Here is a 16913-nt window from a genome sequence, read left to right on the forward strand (position 1 = left end):
TGGAGAATTGGCAATCAAATGAACTTTCGAATAGCAAATCTCAGCACTGATGTACTGGAAATTCAACCTGCTATCCAAAGTTAAATCAAACAATCTGAGATTCCTTGAGATTCATATCATGAGCTTCCATGCTTCCATGAATGGTCTAAAATGTTAAAGAGTAATATATACTATGTTAAAAAATTTACTATCCTATTTTATACTTAATTTTTTATTAATTAAAATAAGATTTGTGAAATTTAAACTTGTGACTACTTAAATCAATAAAACTCTAATATCATATTAAAGAACCATTTAAATCTAAATTTAAAAACTTAAGCTATTAGATGAAACTTTAAAATATTATTTATATTATTCTAAAAAAAAAACAGTAAATAATTCAATGACATGTTTAACGAAATGAACATAAGTCTTGATGTGTCTTTATCAATCGTCCCCTAAAGCTGGACATGAGACATGGAAGAACAAGCCAATGCATTCTACCACAGATCTCATGAAAAACGTGCCAAGAAAACTCTTATTTTGACAAAAACCTCAAAAGTTTATCCAGAATCCACAGGCTCTCAAGTGAATGAAAGACTGCCCTTTCATTTTAACGGCCATCTTACATAATAAAGGGTGTAGGCCCACTTCCCCAAATGACCTCACGGTGGAAGCAAGCAGGATTCAACCCCAGGAGACGCACCAGTCGAGTCCTCGGTTTTCATGAAAAGACGACTCCATCCAGAAACTAAGCCCACAGGCAAGAGGTTATTGTCATCTAACTAAAAATTGCTGCAATACTCGAAGCTAATTCGTACAGCAAACCTAGTTTTCCTTGAGCAAGCACTAGATAATTATTGAATAAAAAAAAAAAAGCAGCAGGAAAACAGACCACCTCCAACACTCCACCCTTTTCAACTTTCCGCAACTTGCAACTAGATGTATCAAAATAAGTCGAAAGACATTTGCCTTATCAACTGTCACTTTCACAGTTTTGCACGCTTAACCAAAATTTACTTCTGGAATCTTTACTAGTTTATGCCATGAGAATTCACTCGTACCTTTGCTTTTCTCAGTACTGACATCTTCATTCATTATTAAGATGTAAAACAGTCAGCAAAAACTGTTCCAGCCTAGTGAAAGGACCATATCCAGCATACGGTGGTCTAAAAATGTCGGTGATCCCTTGGCAAAACATTAATCTATTGGGAAAAAAAAGAGTTTAAATTCCATCAGTTTTAAAATCAGTTAAAATCCTATGGAAAGTTCTAGTTAAGGGCTATATAGCTATGTATTGCCAACTGATTTGCTCATTTTATATTTGACGTTAACCCATCTTTGTGCAGAAAAAGACAGCTAAAATATCAAATAAATATTGTTTTGAAGAAATACTGAGCAAAGATGAAAATATTTTAAAAGGATACACCAAAAGCATAACACAACCTAGAGTTGTCAGTTCGTGTACACAACTATATGTATGTGATACTACAAGAGAGAGTAACATTTAGGCAGGATAATTACCATCAGCCGAAACTACATCAGGGGTGGTTCCCAAAGAACCCAATAAAGCAGGCTTCCTTAACCAGTACTGTTCGAACCTCTGCCTTGCATATTCCATGTAGTCAAAGTCAATTTCATTGACATGTTCCTGAAAAATCAAAACAGTTTCAGAGATCAACTCAGTGGTGAAGATACAGAATACACGGATACAATTCCTAGAACTTCTGAATGACATGCACTCTATGTAGCCATAAGGCCTGCAGTTAAAACAAAAATGTAATACATGTCCATGTTTCAAGCCATCGGACATATTTGAAGTAGTTGTCAGAATGTTTTAAGTTCCGATTTAAAAATTAAGGATAGGAAGGCATACCGATATTATCCCCCATAACCCCCAAAAAAGATGGCTTGCAAGCTTATACTTCTCAACATTTTCGAGTAGCTGTTCCACTTCATTGTCGCTAGGTTGACCACCTGCATCAAAAACCAATGGTTTGACAAAGCAGTTATCATAAAAAGAATTTTTAATTTGAGGTTTTTAGATGAGTTGACATGCAATGCTCAGTCATGACTGCTTGATTTTATGCAAATGAATCCAGTTTTGTCATCCAAATGAATGAGAGATTAAGAATTCAATAAATCACTAATAAAATACTCCGAGGAGATGAAAATTTCATGATATATGGCATGCAATTCAATTGGGTTCTCATTAATGAAGATTGCCAGGCAAGAGCAGATTCTGGAAGTTAAGTATATTTGCTGTTCTAAATTAGTTTAGAATTGCAGGATAGACTTAGTGGCCAATGCAACTTGGTTATTAGACACCAGATCAACTTGGTTATTCTAAATGATGATCGACAACTTTTCTCCTTTCAGACAGCTGTAGTTTCAAGAGAAATATCACACTCGGTTCTTGGAAAGTTATCAAAAAATTTAACAAAAAAAGAAGGTTCTTCTACAACTATTGACATTCACATCAACTAATCTGTTTGTATCTCATACAACATCCCTGAAGTTAAAAAAGCTAAGGGTAATCGAGGTAAAAGATCAATACCTGATGAACTCAGATACACGCGGAGAAATCTTTGACGCTCATCCAAACCTAATATCAGGCTCAGAGATCAAGTAGATGCCTTGAGAATAAATGAATATGAAAGCAAAGAAACATTAAGGAAATCACTGTAGTGATCACGCACCAGGGTATTTACTATAGTCCAAAATATGGGGCGTATCTGTATGATAGTCAGCAGTCATCTCACAGAAGTGGTTTGCTATATCAAAGGCGATAGGGTTGTAACTTGCATACTCATAGTCCTGGGAAACAGAACAGGCGTAAATCAACAACAAATAACTAATTCTGCATTAAGTAAAAGAAAAACATGGAAGAATCTATTCAAATCACATAATTGAAGGAAAGGAAATTTTCTATATTATCCAAATGTGCTAATATTATCTAAATCTGCATGACTAGTAAAACAAAAAAGGGAGTATAACATCTCAATCTGCTAACAGTTACATACAACCATTGATGGTCTTGCACAACAGAGAGCAAGTTAAGCCCAAGTCAAACCCACATCTGAAAAAAGGGAAAAAGGAGTGCAAGGCTTCATATTTCGTACTATCTTAATTAAGTAGAGCAAATATAAATGGTCTTAAACATATTATGACTACAAAGTCTTAATCTGCCCAAAATTTAAAAGGACAAGGATAATCTAAGCATATAGGCCGTTTGAGATCACTTTTAATTCATTTGACTATGCATTGACAAGATAAAGTTTGCAATGCATTAAAAATGCAAGTCACAGTTTAGCACGCAGGAAGCGTGCAGAGAAAGCATCAAGTACAGCCAAAAGGTCAAAGATTGGAAGAACACACATCAAAACCAGAAACTAGAGAAAAAAGGAAAAGTAAGAATGCCCAAAACATGTTATTGGTTTTTATGTAGAATACAGCATAGAATGCCAACAGGCAACATATTCATAAAACGCTTTAACTAGCAAATAAAAAGAGAACTTACAATTATAGTTATCACTCTTGTCTCTTCATCAATCATGATGTTGCCATATTGTAAATCATTGTGGCAAAACCCTATAGACCGATCTCCTGATAGTTCCTTTTCCAACAAGGAAATCTCCTCCTCGATAGAATCCAAGCGAAAGGGTTTAGCTTCTTCTGGAGTACACAAACGCTTTGCTGTTTTGAGCCAATTTCTGAAGAAGCAACAAAGAAAATAAATAATAGCAGCTATACTAAAAGCAAAGAATATACAGAGAGGGTGTCATGTGCAACCTTCATTTTCCTTTATAAAGAAAAAGGAATGAGAAAAGAAAAGAAAGCACACCGCAATCTATCCCACAGGGAGATATTCTTTGGACCTGGCATCTCAAGACCATGGAACTCCTTCATTTTAGCTGCTATGAGAGCAGACATATCAGGATCACGCAGATCAGAGGCCGATAGTGTCTGAAACTCGTATTTGAAAATGCAAGAAATGTTTGGTTCAGGAAGGGGAAAGTTGTAATTGAACATATTAACTTCTGATATAAGGAAATTAGAAAGGAAATTCAAACTATTTTTTTATCAACCAACACATTTTACTTCTGTTTATCCCAGGAAAAGATACAGAATTTCAATAGTTAATTTAACCTGTCGGTATCTGAGCAGTTGAAACTAACAAACCCCATTTTCCAAATGTTTGGGATATTAAAAGTACATATTGGAGCTGTTTAAGCTATCCAAAAAATAATGTTGTATTATTCCTTTAAGACTGATCATTTAAATGCCTCAACTACCATTCTCTTAAATCAAGAGAACTCTTCAAGACAATTTGCATTTCAATATTCATAGTAATACAGGAAAAGGTGAACATCAAAGTACCCGTGCATGGATGAACTCTTCAACCCGTCCATTTGAGAACCGCCCTAGTAAACGAGGTCCCTGCCCTTGCTTTGAAATGAACTCAAACGTATGAATCTCATTTTCTCGATCAAAGAACACCTCCACACCTTCACCGTAGATCCTAACTAAAACCTTATGTGACACATTCTCTGTCTTCGTCGGCCACTTTATTTGGAAAACCTCATTGGTCATTGCACCCTTTAAAGGGATCACCTGCAACGAACTTGCATCAGCCACATCTTCCCACTTGGAGGCCAATGATTTCAAAATCTCCTTCGCCTCTCCCGGTATCCGATACTCTTTATTGTCCACAGGATTTTCTACGGCACCCATTACAACAAATCCACCAAAAAGTTCCACCCAACAAACCAAATTTCTTAATATAAAACCGAATCTGAAAGCAGCAGAGAAACCAAATTAACTTCCTTTTTTAAGACACATTTTCATCTAATCAAATCAACCCATACAGGCATATGATGTATAGAACATTATTGACAGAAAAACAACAAAAAAGGACAAGCATTCCAACCAGACTTCCGTTCACACAAGCAATCGCTGACGCACGGAATTCAAGAAAACTTGTGCAAGAATTTAAGAAACAAAAAATAAAAGGCTGGTAATAATTTATTACCAACAATCAAAATTGGATCATCCTAATAACACATGCAAGATCAGATCGAATCAAACCAAACCAAACCAAACATCTAACTAATTAGTGGGTTATTTTAAATAATGAATCTAATAAACAATTAAACAAAATTAACTTTAATTGCCTGGCTTCAGCAGATTGCTCTCTTTAATCTCATCTTTAACAAAAATGAGTGTTTCAATCAATCTGCAAAATCATTAATCATAAATCAATTGATTAACTTAATCCTCTTTTCAGTGATTTAATCATTGCCATGGCATATTATAATTAAAAATAACACAATGCGCGATCAATTCGAATCACATCAAATCTAACAAAACAGCAAACTAATTATTTAATTATGTTAAGTAAATGAATCTGACAAACAATTAAACAAACACAAGCGTCATGATTGCTTAGCAAAAAGAAAAAAGAAATCAATTAAAACAAAATTCACCTTTTAATCGATTATATTCTTTTCTTTTCGTTTTCTTTCTTCTTAATGCTTGCGAACTGTGAGAACCGGAGAGAAAGGAAAAGAAAGAGGCCTGTTCTCCAGCTACCTCAGCAGAGATAACCGGTGGTAAGGAGGAAGAAAGTGCCTTGTACTCTAATATTTCAGTTACGAATCAGCACCGTGCAGTTGAGCAAAATTGCGGGAGAATCAGAGGATGAGAGTGAGGGAGGATGGCTAATTGGTTTAAGATGCAAATGGAGATGTTCTTAAGGGAATATTGAATTTAACCCGTTGGATTATGCCGAGTCCCGGGGAGTTTGAAAAGGTCGCGGACAAAAGAATCTTTGGATCATTAGTTCAGAGGGAGCTGACGTGTGAGGTTTTAGCGAGAATGAGAGTAACGATGAATTGATGAGAGACGACAGCACATCGCAACAGCATTTTTTGAAAAAAGAAAGATTCTGGGGTTCATCCGGGTATTTTCGTATATTAATATCATTTTGACAAAAAAATATTGGCTAGAAATTTTTTTGGTTAACTAGCATTTACATTTCAGAAAAATTGTTAAATATACTGACATAAATTACAATTTATAGGAGAAAAAAATAAGAAAAAAGAAAGATATTGAAAGGCTGAAATTTTAATTATAATATTATTAGTGTTATTAAAAAGATTTCAATGAGATACATTAAATGACACTAATAAAAGTCACCGACGATAACTAAAGTGAGTAATAAATTGTTCAAATATAAATAAGCAATTACAATAAAAAGAGAGAGGAAATAAAAGAAAATAACAAAATTTTTTTGAAAACATATCGAAATTGTAATGATAATACTATCGATACCATTAATTTTTTTTTAATAAGATAAATTAAACGACACTAAAAAATATCATAAATGGTAACTAAAGTGAATCACGAATATCACACTAAAAACAAGTGAGCAATTACTACAAGGAGAGAAAAAAAAAATAAAAAGACTTTAGAAATACACCAAAATGCTAGTTACAACATCTTTAAAAAAATCTTGATAAGGCGAATTCAACGATACTAAAAAAATAATCCAATAGCATCAAAAAACATTATCAACAACAACAAGAAGGGGACACATGCATCATCTAGAGGCACTTGAACCACCATTTTTTTTATAGCATATATGGCCCACTTTAATCATCATTGGTAACTTTTTTTATTGTCTTTGCATATATCAAATCAAAATCTTTTTGGTGTTATTAACTGGTTCGTAATCAAAGCTTTGATATACTTTTAAGTTTATTTCTTTTTTTTTTATTATTATTTTTGTTTTTTATTTTTTTATATGTAATTTGGATCAATTTATTTAATTTTTTAAAAAAATATCGTATTTTTCAACAAAAATGTTTTGAAATGTTGTGTTTTCTAATTATAACATGTATTGAATTCTATTGTTTTACTAATTTTTTTTCAAACTATATTATCTTGCTATTTAAAAAAAAAACAGTGCTGTTTTTTTATTTTTTAAGAAAGAAATCAGTTCGTGCCTGTCAACCTCGTCCAAACAGTTTAATACAAGTAACTCGATTTATAGAATGTGATGTCGGTACGAGAAGTAAAAATTTCACGCATCTCATACTTCTGATATAATTTATTAATAATTTGACGAGCAGAATGAATTTAATTTTATATAAAAATTTAAAATTTGATTCGGAAATATCTCTATGAAGATGACGATGGATGCTTTACGAGTGTTGTACTCTAAAACACAATGAAACCGAGTAAAAAACATATCTCTCTATATTTCATGTTTATTTAGAAAATATAAAAAAATAATTTAAAATTACTAGATAAATTTATTTTATATATTCATTATATCTTTTAAAGCTCTCTCTCACACACACACACACATCTCTCTCTCTCTCTCTCTCTCTCTCTCTCTCTCTCTCTCTCTCTCTCTCTCTCTCTCTCTCTCTCTCTATATATATATATATATATATATATATATGGCCGAAAAAAGCGACACTCTGCTGCTCAGAGCCAAAACCCAGTATCAAAGGCCTAGCTAACAAGTCCATGTTAAGGGTGAAAACCTTGGCCCATTATATCGTTGCTCTATCAGGTTTCAGTTAGGAAAGACTGCAAAAAGTGGAGTCGTCGTCGTTTTTACGCGACCTTAAATCACAAAGAAGAAGCAAATCATCAAACGTATTGGTAGAAAAAGAAGAAGATGTATTAACCTGAAAATTATAGGTTATATAACTTAAGATAAATCAAGTTTTTAGTTAAACGAATAATATATTAATTTAATTTATTTGATTTATATAAAATTTTAATAATTTAGTTAATATGATGAGATACATTTTAAACTCTCAATGATTAATATTTTAAAATAAAAACAAAAATAATTGATTTATGATCGCATATTGATTCAATAATCTAATAATACAAGATAGTTTTCAAATCAAATCAAACATTAGGAGTCTTAGCATGATTATAATGCTATGTGAGTATGTGTTCTCAAATAACCCTATCATCTTACACCGTTTAGTTTCTGCCTAAAAATGCAAAAATAAAAATAAAGGTCAACAAATTTTAAAAAGTCATTGTTATAAAAATGGAAAGAGACAGTTTTATCCATACCACCGGATCATAATTTCACAATCTTTCGCGCCATCAATAAAACAAAACCCATAGCGAGCAGCCGAGCAGTGAGCCGAGCCAAGCACCAGTGTGGTTTTGGCGCGAAAAATCCCTCCTCTCTCTCTCGCAGTAATCTCTCCATGGCAAGTTTAGGGTTTCGTCCTCCTCAATTCTCCGAGGTAGCAATCAGCGAAAAAAACCTTTCGATTCAATTGATTTTCACTCATTTCATCTAACTTTAAATTCAATCAATTTCAGGATCTCGCTTGGCTTCCTCCTTGGCTCCAACATCCTCAATCAGAATCACCATCACCAGAAGCTGAAGCTAATCAAGAATTCAACGTGAGCAATTAATCATTATTGATATTATTTTTTATTTATTTCATCAAAATATTTTAGGTTTTATGTTACGATGCGTAGGGTTTGATTAATAACGGAAAAGATGTGGAGATTTTGTCAATTGAAGAACAAGGTCGAAATTATTATTATAATAATTTTCATTTGTTCTTGTCATCCGGAGAAGATAATAATACGCAGTGTAGCATCACTCCATCGCCGGGCAACGTAAGTCCTTGAGATTGTATAAGTTTTAATTAATCTTTGATTTTTTGTCAATTTTTTTTTGTTGATTTTGATATTTTTAATATATATATTTTTTTGGAAGCTGGTGTGATTTATTTATTTTTGTTGCGATGCAGTTGCTTCATCTTCGTCTGCGTCTTTCGTCAGATAGTGATTTGCATTTTAGCCAAAGTCAGCTTTTATACGGGAATGAAAGATTGCATGATTCTAGTAAAGCCCTGCCCTTGAAGCAAGTTGAAACTTCGGGTGGCGTGGGAGAGGCAATTCAATTGAAAATTGATAGTGTTGGCGGTGGAGTAATTCCATCCTTAACTTCTGCCCCGATATCCATGGAGAATGCTGATCCACGAGATTTTACCAGTAACAGTGACAGTGGGAGGCAGTATGAAGAAAGCAAGGGCCAAAATGCCAGTTGTATGATGCATGATTCACGTTTAATTTCCATTCCAACAACAGCAGAGAATGCTGGTCCGCAGTCTGCTACGAATTGTAAGGACAGAGGATGTCAGCATGAAGAAAAATGCAATGTGATATGCATTAAAGATGCTGATATCAGTGATGCGGTCGAACTCTCTATTTCTGCATCGGAAGCACTGGTTATACATAAATTCATGAAGACTGGCTCATCTTCAGATGCTTTGACCAAGCAAGCAATTCTTGAAGCTGCACTGCATATTAAACAAGCACGGTTGGAGTCCTCTGGAGATGCCTATGGCTGCCCATCTGATGAAGCTGATGAGATTGATTTCCTTTCTGATTTAGATGATTCGATTATGGAGGACGCTTATCTAGATGTAGGGCTATCTTTTAGTGCCTATGGTGATGAGCATCTTCCTGACCTGGACGTGTCTCAAGTTGAAGATACTCCTGTGTTAGAAAATCATCATCTGGAAAAAGGATCTGAACATGTACAGCTTCTGCCTCAGCAAAATAATGCTGATGATGACTCAGATTTGGGTTCGAACCCCTCTGATGCAGCATGTCTTGGCGATCTCATTTTACCTCAGCCGGCTGAGAAACTTTCAGAGAGTTCGTCAGGGGCAAAGGTAAAGAACTTCTCCTTCTATCCTTTTCCATCCGAAGAAAAATGGGATATGGAATCATTTTCTACAGTTCATCTACTTTCCCCTTTTCTCTGTCTTTTATTCGTACAGTTTGTATTCACCAAAGATGGAAACTTAGGCTTGGTAGGCCATTGGTGTTAGTACTGTGCCACGTTACTTAAATTTGAATAATTCTCTTTGCCATTTAAAGAATTGATTTTGCAATGGAAAACCCTTCATTTCAGCCTCCAGTGGATGTAAACTCGTTCCATGCTTGCAGTGCAGAAAAAGCTGGTGAGTTAGCCGCCACCCCCCCCTCTTTACCTGCTGTTGTTGATAGCTTTTTGTGCTTGAATTTACTCTTCTTTCCACCCTCACAGAAGGAGCCCATAAAGTACATTATTTAATCGCAGACAGATTCAAGAGCCGATGGTTTGGAGGCTGGGCATTGGAGGTGAGGAATGCATTTATTTTATCCAAGTCCTCTTGAAATCCCTCTGTTATCAGCCATGTTAATTTTGCATCCTTTTCCACTCATGCAAGGAAGGAGATGCTTCTGCAAAGTTGAAGCAGAACAGCCCCAAAAGTATCCCCAAGTTTTTTGTTGGCGAGACAAGCTTTCTCTCTGAATCTGCTGATGTTGCCCCGGATGAGAACTCTTTTGTGCAGAAACATGAAACGAGGTCCAATATAGGTTCACAGTCCAGCATACCTTTTGAAGCTTTACATGATACACAAGAGGTTATATCCTCAGATTTATCATTGGTGGATCCACTATGTTCTGTTGTTCCTTGTAGTATCTCTCTTGAAAATGCCATTTCCCCATCAGTTCAGAATAATAGAAAGGTTGATGCTGAAAACTGCTTAAACCCCAAAACAGACACTGGGACGGAGAATTTCCAGAAAACCTCTCATCTAAAAGCCGAGCCTGTCTTTATGGACAGCCAAACTGTGCCCATAATTATGGGCCAATGTTCTAATGCTCCGGTTCGAAGGAGGGTTGCCTCACTTAGGACTTATAGCACACTTTCACCGAACTGTGATGCTGTTCTGGAGAGGGAAGGACCTTGCCATAATGGAAGGTACTCATCAGGACATGTCAGAAATCTGCTTGCCTCACATCAGGAAATGGGCTGCATTAGACTGTCTGATCAGAGGAATTCTAAGGGGGTCTTGCCATTCAAGTCTGTGTTTGAGAGCACTGATGGTAGAGATAATGAAGAAAAGCAGGACGTGGTGAGGAATCTAGTTGCTGAAATAACTTGTCAGAAGAGAAGTCATGATCAGCCTACAAAAGACAGGACTGAGATGAAAGTTAAGCCTTCAGTCCAGAGGAGGTCACCTCTTATTCTAAACCGAAGGACACGCTGCCGTCCACAGACCTCTGAACTCTTTGCTCACAACTTAACTGGAGAAATAAGTCCTGAACAGGCCGTGGGACAAGAAAATATAATTAAGCTTCATCCAAGCAAAAATGCCGAGAAGATAAAATTGAAATGGGAAAACTCCTTTGGTGCTCGTAATCCAGTTAGAAAGCGAGTTTGTTTCTCAGAAGTTGAAGTCGACCTTTATCAAAACAAGGACCTTCGAAAGCCACAAACTCTGCATAGAAATGGTTAGATTCTCTTATAAATTACCTGATATACTACTTTCTTCATCTTCTTGAAGTTACTGGTGCATTTGTTTTATTTTTTATTTATTTTTTATGTAGGCTCTACAATTAGAGCTGATAAAAAGAAAAACAATGGCAACACTTGCTCAGAGGTTCAACCTCAAGATGTGAAAAGTAGTTTCACATGTCAAATAAAGGATGCAAAGAGATTGATATTTCATGGTCTAGAGTTCTTGCTCACAGGATTTTCCCATAAGAAGGAAAAAGAGATCATCGAAATAATACAAGTATACGGTGGCATGATTCTACTGGATATTCCACCTGTTCCAAATTCAAGATTAAAGGAAGTTTCAAGATCTAATCTGCAGCACCTTCCTGTTGTTATATGTCCAAAAAAGGTGTGCTTTTAACAGCTAAAGTCATCTTTTAACGTTTCCCCCTCCTGTCATTGTCTCTGTTTTTTTTTACTATCATCATCTTCCGCTTAGCTTCTCAACTGGAAAGCTTTGACATAGTTGTATATGGAAGTTTCACATCTTTTTTAACCATCTGACAATGATGTGTCTGAAATCGAGAGAAAATAGTGGAAAACCTTACTGCAGTATAAATTTATGTAATCTATACATCCTTTATTCTTCTTACATTCAACAGTAACATTATTGTAAGTTTATCATATGCAATTTTGCTTACCTTTTATTGTTGTCAGACAAGGAAAACTGATTTTTTCCCGTTTTCATTTTACTCAAACACACGAATCGAACATAGCCTTTTGTCTTCCATTTGGTTCTCTTAACTTTCTTTTCCCATCCTTTTGTTTCATCAGAGTTTGGGTTAAGTAGTAGCTCTAACTTTCTAGATTTGATACCACGAGTATTATTATTTTGTAGCTGTTGCATATTTTTGCTGAAGCAGACTACCCATCAACTCTAAAGATAGGGTACCTCCTTTTCTTCCTTTTGCCTTCAATTAACTTTGACACAATCACTTTCACCTTTGGCTAATTATTAAAAAAAACGTATAAAATATTTGAGAAAGATCAATGATTTTCTATAACTGAACTCTTTCTTTGGAATTAGAAAAACTTATTTAGTATTTTATCAATGCTGGAACTTCTTTTCTTGTCGATGATATAATTATTTCCTCAACATGATCATTTTCATTTCAGCTACAAACCACCAAGTTCTTGTATGGATGTGCTGTGAATGCCCTCATTCTAAAATTAAAGTGGCTTACTGATTCAGTTGCAGCAGGTTCTGTTGTATCTCCTGACAAGTAAGTTATGCATTGGTGCTGTATTATAAACCTTCTTGTTAAATATGTGGTTCTGAATTTAGTAAGTGAATTTGCTTTTAAGTCTACATACTTTAAGACATTGAATGCAACTTCTGTTACAGATGTTAATCCCTGTTTCAACTGGACAACTAGTATATTGTTGTGACTGAAGCCATTGATTAAGGGCATAGTTAGTATGAGTTGGTCATAGGCCAAGCAAACATGGTTGCGATTGATTCTTGGTGCCATCATGTCTTTGACATAGGTCTAGGTTAAGCGTGGAGAAAGTATGAATGGCATAAAAGGTGAAGGAAACGAGACATGCCTGAAAATCAGTCATACAAAGGTGAAGGAAACGAGACATGCCTGAAAATCAGTCATACATATTTTTATTCCACGAGGCAGTAGCTGAACAAAAACTTTTGCTCTTGAAAACATATTCATGGTTATATTATTAGTCTTCCTTTTCTTTACCTCCTTTCCTTTCCTTTTGGTGCAAAACCTGAGAAATGTCCCATTTATGAATTAGCTTTAGCTTTAGCTTTAGACAGAATTGGTATATCTAAGTTTGCCTGATAGTTTTGAAGGGACCTTCATTGAGAGCCATGGCAAACTTTTTTCTTATTCATGTAACTGCTGCAAATTTGATATGTGATCACCTTGTTGTGTACTTAAGTATAGATCTGTGTCACTGTAGTGCATGATCTTTTTTCTGTATTGGTTTAGAAGAATTTATGCATAATTAGATTGAAATCTGTAAATCAGAGTTTTTTGAAAATTAAATTACTGGAACTTGTATGAATAATTAAATAGAGAATTGGTGCCTATCTGTTTCTAGAGAATAGAGATATCATTTTTGGAGGGCCTTAGCTCATGACGTTCCTCAATACGACCCCTCTCTTTGGAATAATTAAAATTTTGCTTTTTAATTTCAGTGTATCTGAGCTTGGCGACTTCACCTCATTATTTTTTTGTTTCTATTGGTTTCATGATTTGTGATTGATCTTTTTCAGATACATGATCATATCAAATCAGGCTTATTTGAAGTGTACAAGAATAGGGAAGTCAGTTTGCTGCAACCATCGGAAACATATTTTTGATAGAGTGGGGATTTTGCTTCATGGGAAGCATAGATTTTGCACCAAATTGACAGTAATAGTGAAGGTAAGTATTATCTTGATGTCAAGGAACTATTTCTCATCCAAATTTTGATAATCGTTACAGCAAATTTCAATTACTTCATGCATTTTAATCACCTGTGAATTATCTGAGATGTAGTCTTCCACGGATGTCTCATTCTATTATTCATTCAAAGCTCTGTTCAAGTGCAAATAGTAATTGGGGGTTTGTGCAAAGCAATCAACATGTATCAATAAAACTATAAATGTGCTTGATGATGGGAAAAAAGTTGAGTAATAGTCTAGCTAGTTTTTGAAATTCACAAGCTGTCCTCTCGAATTTCACCAAAGAAATGATTTAATTAGCTTTAAGATCAATGTAGTGGAGAACTTGATGTAAGAATATTTGAAATCCTCTTGGGGATTTAGACTCATGCCATCAAAATTTGCTAAATATACGGTTTATTTTTGAGATGATACAAGCATACCATGCAAATGCAAATGTAGAGACATTCAAGTTTATATGTGAGATACAGAAAAACATATTGTACATTCGTCATTCCAGTTACTCAATGTCTGTCCCCAATGCTGGCTTAAGAAACGTCACCTCTAGTACAATATCTTTCTATTATACAATGTGTTCGTTCTCTTTCTTTCTTTGTTTTTTTTGTTTTGTTAATTTCATCCGTTCTTATGGTGCATTGACACGGTGAATTATAGTCGCAATGGACCTGTTTTTCTTTGTTTGTGCTTCTTAGCATGCACGCGGACAGGTGTTCAAAACCCTTCAAAGTTTAGTGGAGAGTCTCAACTCTGAAAAGATATCCATGGGGGCTATTGTCACTGAGAATGAGACCCGGGAATTACGTCACTTGAGATACTGTGCTTCAGAAAGGAAAATACCCATGATGGTAGGCACTCTTCTCTTTTACATTTTTTCCCCTTTCTGATTCCTTATTTTGTTGAAAAAATAGAATCCCTTGACCACTTGGAAATTATCAGAGGCTTCCAGGGTGCCCCAAACCTATTTTTCCTGCACTTGAATATGCTCAAATGTTATGGTTTTCCCCACAACTTTCAGTTTTCAGTTGAAGTTGGTAACTTTTGCAGCCAGCTAGCTGGATTGCAAAGAGCTTGCATCTAGGGAAGCTTCTTCCTTTCACAGAGGATGAGGCCACTCCTTCGGTGATTGAGGTACCAAAATGCACAACTTCTATGGATTGGAGTCAAGAGATTTGAGATTTCCTCTTCATATCCACATGAGGTAAATGTTTAAAAATTGCGATAGCTTCACCTTTTTTGTGCCTATTATTTATGTTCTTCTTCCAGTGCCTATTTTGAATCATTTCAAGCATTCCTTTTTTTACTTCTCTTTGCTGTAGGTCTATTTTCAAATGGAACATATCAGGAACATTACCACCCTCCCCCACTCAGCTAAGTTCAGACTGGATAGCAAAGCAGATTCGTGGACAAGTTCATCGACTATTGCCTACCTTGTGAATTTGGTGGGTCATATCTCTACCCTAAAGTAGAAATTACAAAAGTCAAGGAAAAGGGATTACGAACTTAAAATCAACGAAAATTCTGTCAAGATTTGGGTTGATTCTAGGTGGGTTCTCCCATCACTCTTCTTTAAAAATAAATGGAAAACCAAAATGCTGAGCAAGCAATGCACTTGAGAACATAAATAGAGGTGTCTATGTCTGAGCATTTCCTCCTATTGGGCATAAAAAGAGTGTTGAACTATCTTCCATTTTGTTTCCTTCCAAATGATTTAATACAGAAAATCTCCAAACAGGCAAGGAAAAGTTTTAATTTTCGTTGCTTCTTTCTAGTGCGAAAATTATATGCCTTGTTCTTTGTATGATTTCAAACTTAAAGGTTCCTGACATTGTTTTCCTCTTCCCCGTTTCAAATTGCAGCAAACTTCACTCTTAAGACCCGAAGCTTTGAAGTGAGATTACTACTTCCTGAAGTGTTCTAGCATTGATGACTCCATTCCCTATCATTAGCCTGGTTGCTCAACCGAGGCTCTGCGCTGCAGATTAAGAATGATATCCTTGAATGGTAATCTATTGCAGCCGTTGTAGAGTATAATTAATTAAAAAATTTATAAACAATCCAATTATCAAAATTGGATAATGTGTAGACAGCCAAACCATCAGTATAGTATAATGTCTCTTAAATCATCACACGCGGACAACGAATGGACATTACTTTGTATTAGGAAGTCACTTGTATGTACAAGTTCTACGTATGGACATTACTTCAACATAAAAGCCTAAATTATTGTGTTAGGGTTTAATTTTATGTACATAAACTTAAAATGAATATGTATTGAAAATGCAAAATATATAACATGTACACCTTTGAAGAAGATTCTTTTGATATATTTCCATTTAACGTTCAGGATATGAAATGTTATAATTAAGATTTTATAAATATTTAATAGTTTGAGTATGCATGTTTGGATGGGTATTGTAGGTGTAATATAAAATAAGTTTTAAGTGAATTTAACTTTGTAATTTCAAGTATTGTCTGCATTTAATTGGTTGAGATTGCTGAGAAAATGTAATTGAATTTGGCTTTGCAATATTTTTACTAATTGAATCCCACGTTGATTGTAATTTTTCAACTTTATTGGGGGAATTGAAGTAAAGATAAATTTCCTTAGGTTGATATTAAGCATAGAAAAATCAATCGATAGAGATCGAAGTTTCAGGAAAAACATTTGACGTGATATCAAGTGGTTTTCAGGGAACAGTCTCGTGCTGAAACTTTCAACGGATACGGTACTGAAGTCTGGTCTGCGTGGTGGTTAGCTTGTCGACTTAAAACAAGTCTAATTCAGGTTGAATTTGCTTTAGAGGGTGTTTGAAAATCAGTTTTAATTTGTTTTTTTATTTGTTAAAATTTACTTTTTTAAAATTAAGTTTTAAATGTTTTTAAATCGTTTTAATTTAATATATAAAAAATAAATGAAAAACATCATTGCAATGTTTTTCTAATCATAAAATTAGCACTTTTTTATATTCAAAATGATATTATTTTAATTGTTTTTATTCAAATATAATATAAATTGTCGAAATATCATTGCATAGTCTCATGAAATGGTGACAGGTTCAGCCACGAATCCAGCTCTGAGATTTGAAATTGATGGCCATATATAGATTTTCTAATTTTCGACAAGGCTACCATGCAAAA

The 16913-nt window shown here is 34.8% G+C and overlaps 2 protein-coding genes across 8 annotated transcripts; one reads left to right on the forward strand and one right to left on the reverse strand.

The window, feature by feature from the left end:
• Positions 1-322: 322 nt before the first annotated feature.
• Positions 323-5918, reverse strand: LOC133702121 (probable choline kinase 2). 2 transcript variants are annotated; one of them, XM_062126343.1, is made up of 9 exons: positions 5466-5918; positions 4360-4774; positions 3824-3945; positions 3500-3692; positions 2679-2796; positions 2537-2584; positions 1856-1956; positions 1504-1630; positions 323-1184 (listed from the first exon to the last, which is right to left on the reverse strand). In XM_062126343.1, the coding sequence occupies exons 2-9, from the start codon at positions 4711-4713 to the stop codon at positions 1180-1182; spliced, it is 1068 nt and encodes a 355-aa protein (XP_061982327.1). In that variant the 5' UTR covers positions 4714-4774; positions 5466-5918; the 3' UTR covers positions 323-1179. The 2 variants fall into 2 exon arrangements, with proteins under 2 accessions (XP_061982327.1, XP_061982326.1); XM_062126342.1 differs by lacking the exon at positions 323-1184 and having other exon boundaries at positions 1345-1630.
• A 2167-nt stretch (positions 5919-8085) lies between these two features.
• On the forward strand, positions 8086-16086 carry LOC133700430 (uncharacterized). Of its 6 annotated transcripts, none has more exons than XM_062123953.1 (14): positions 8092-8261; positions 8341-8424; positions 8503-8646; positions 8781-9710; positions 9953-10001; positions 10088-10161; positions 10251-11322; positions 11419-11717; positions 12485-12591; positions 13605-13755; positions 14468-14620; positions 14820-14973; positions 15092-15318; positions 15632-16086. In XM_062123953.1, the coding sequence occupies exons 1-12, from the start codon at positions 8223-8225 to the stop codon at positions 14946-14948; spliced, it is 3231 nt and encodes a 1076-aa protein (XP_061979937.1). In that variant the 5' UTR covers positions 8092-8222; the 3' UTR covers positions 14949-14973; positions 15092-15318; positions 15632-16086. The 6 variants fall into 6 exon arrangements, with proteins under 6 accessions (XP_061979940.1, XP_061979941.1, XP_061979939.1 ...); XM_062123951.1 differs by having other exon boundaries at positions 15092-15214; XM_062123954.1 differs by lacking the exon at positions 8503-8646 and having other exon boundaries at positions 8091-8261; positions 15092-15214.
• The last annotated feature ends 827 nt before the right edge of the window (positions 16087-16913 follow it).

This window comes from Populus nigra, chromosome 8, assembly GCF_951802175.1.
Source record: "Populus nigra chromosome 8, ddPopNigr1.1, whole genome shotgun sequence".
Lineage (NCBI taxonomy): Eukaryota > Viridiplantae > Streptophyta > Magnoliopsida > Malpighiales > Salicaceae > Populus > Populus nigra.

Bases quoted from the DNA above. Each gene is read 5' to 3' on its own strand.
- LOC133702121 (XM_062126342.1), bottom strand. From the start codon at position 4,713: ATGGGTGCCGTAGAAAATCCTGTGGACAATAAAGAGTATCGGATACCG. The intron at 3,693-3,823 runs GTGTGCTTTCTT...TTGCTTCTTCAG, and splicing joins TCCCTGTGGGATAGATTGCG to AAATTGGCTCAAAACAGCAA. The intron at 1,957-2,536 runs GTATTGATCTTT...TTTTTGATGCAG, and splicing joins CGTGTATCTGAGTTCATCAG to GTGGTCAACCTAGCGACAAT.
- LOC133700430 (XM_062123953.1), top strand. From the start codon at position 8,223: ATGGCAAGTTTAGGGTTTCGTCCTCCTCAATTCTCCGAG. The intron at 8,262-8,340 runs GTAGCAATCAGC...AATCAATTTCAG, and splicing joins GTCCTCCTCAATTCTCCGAG to GATCTCGCTTGGCTTCCTCC. The intron at 8,425-8,502 runs GTGAGCAATTAA...TACGATGCGTAG, and splicing joins AAGCTAATCAAGAATTCAAC to GGTTTGATTAATAACGGAAA.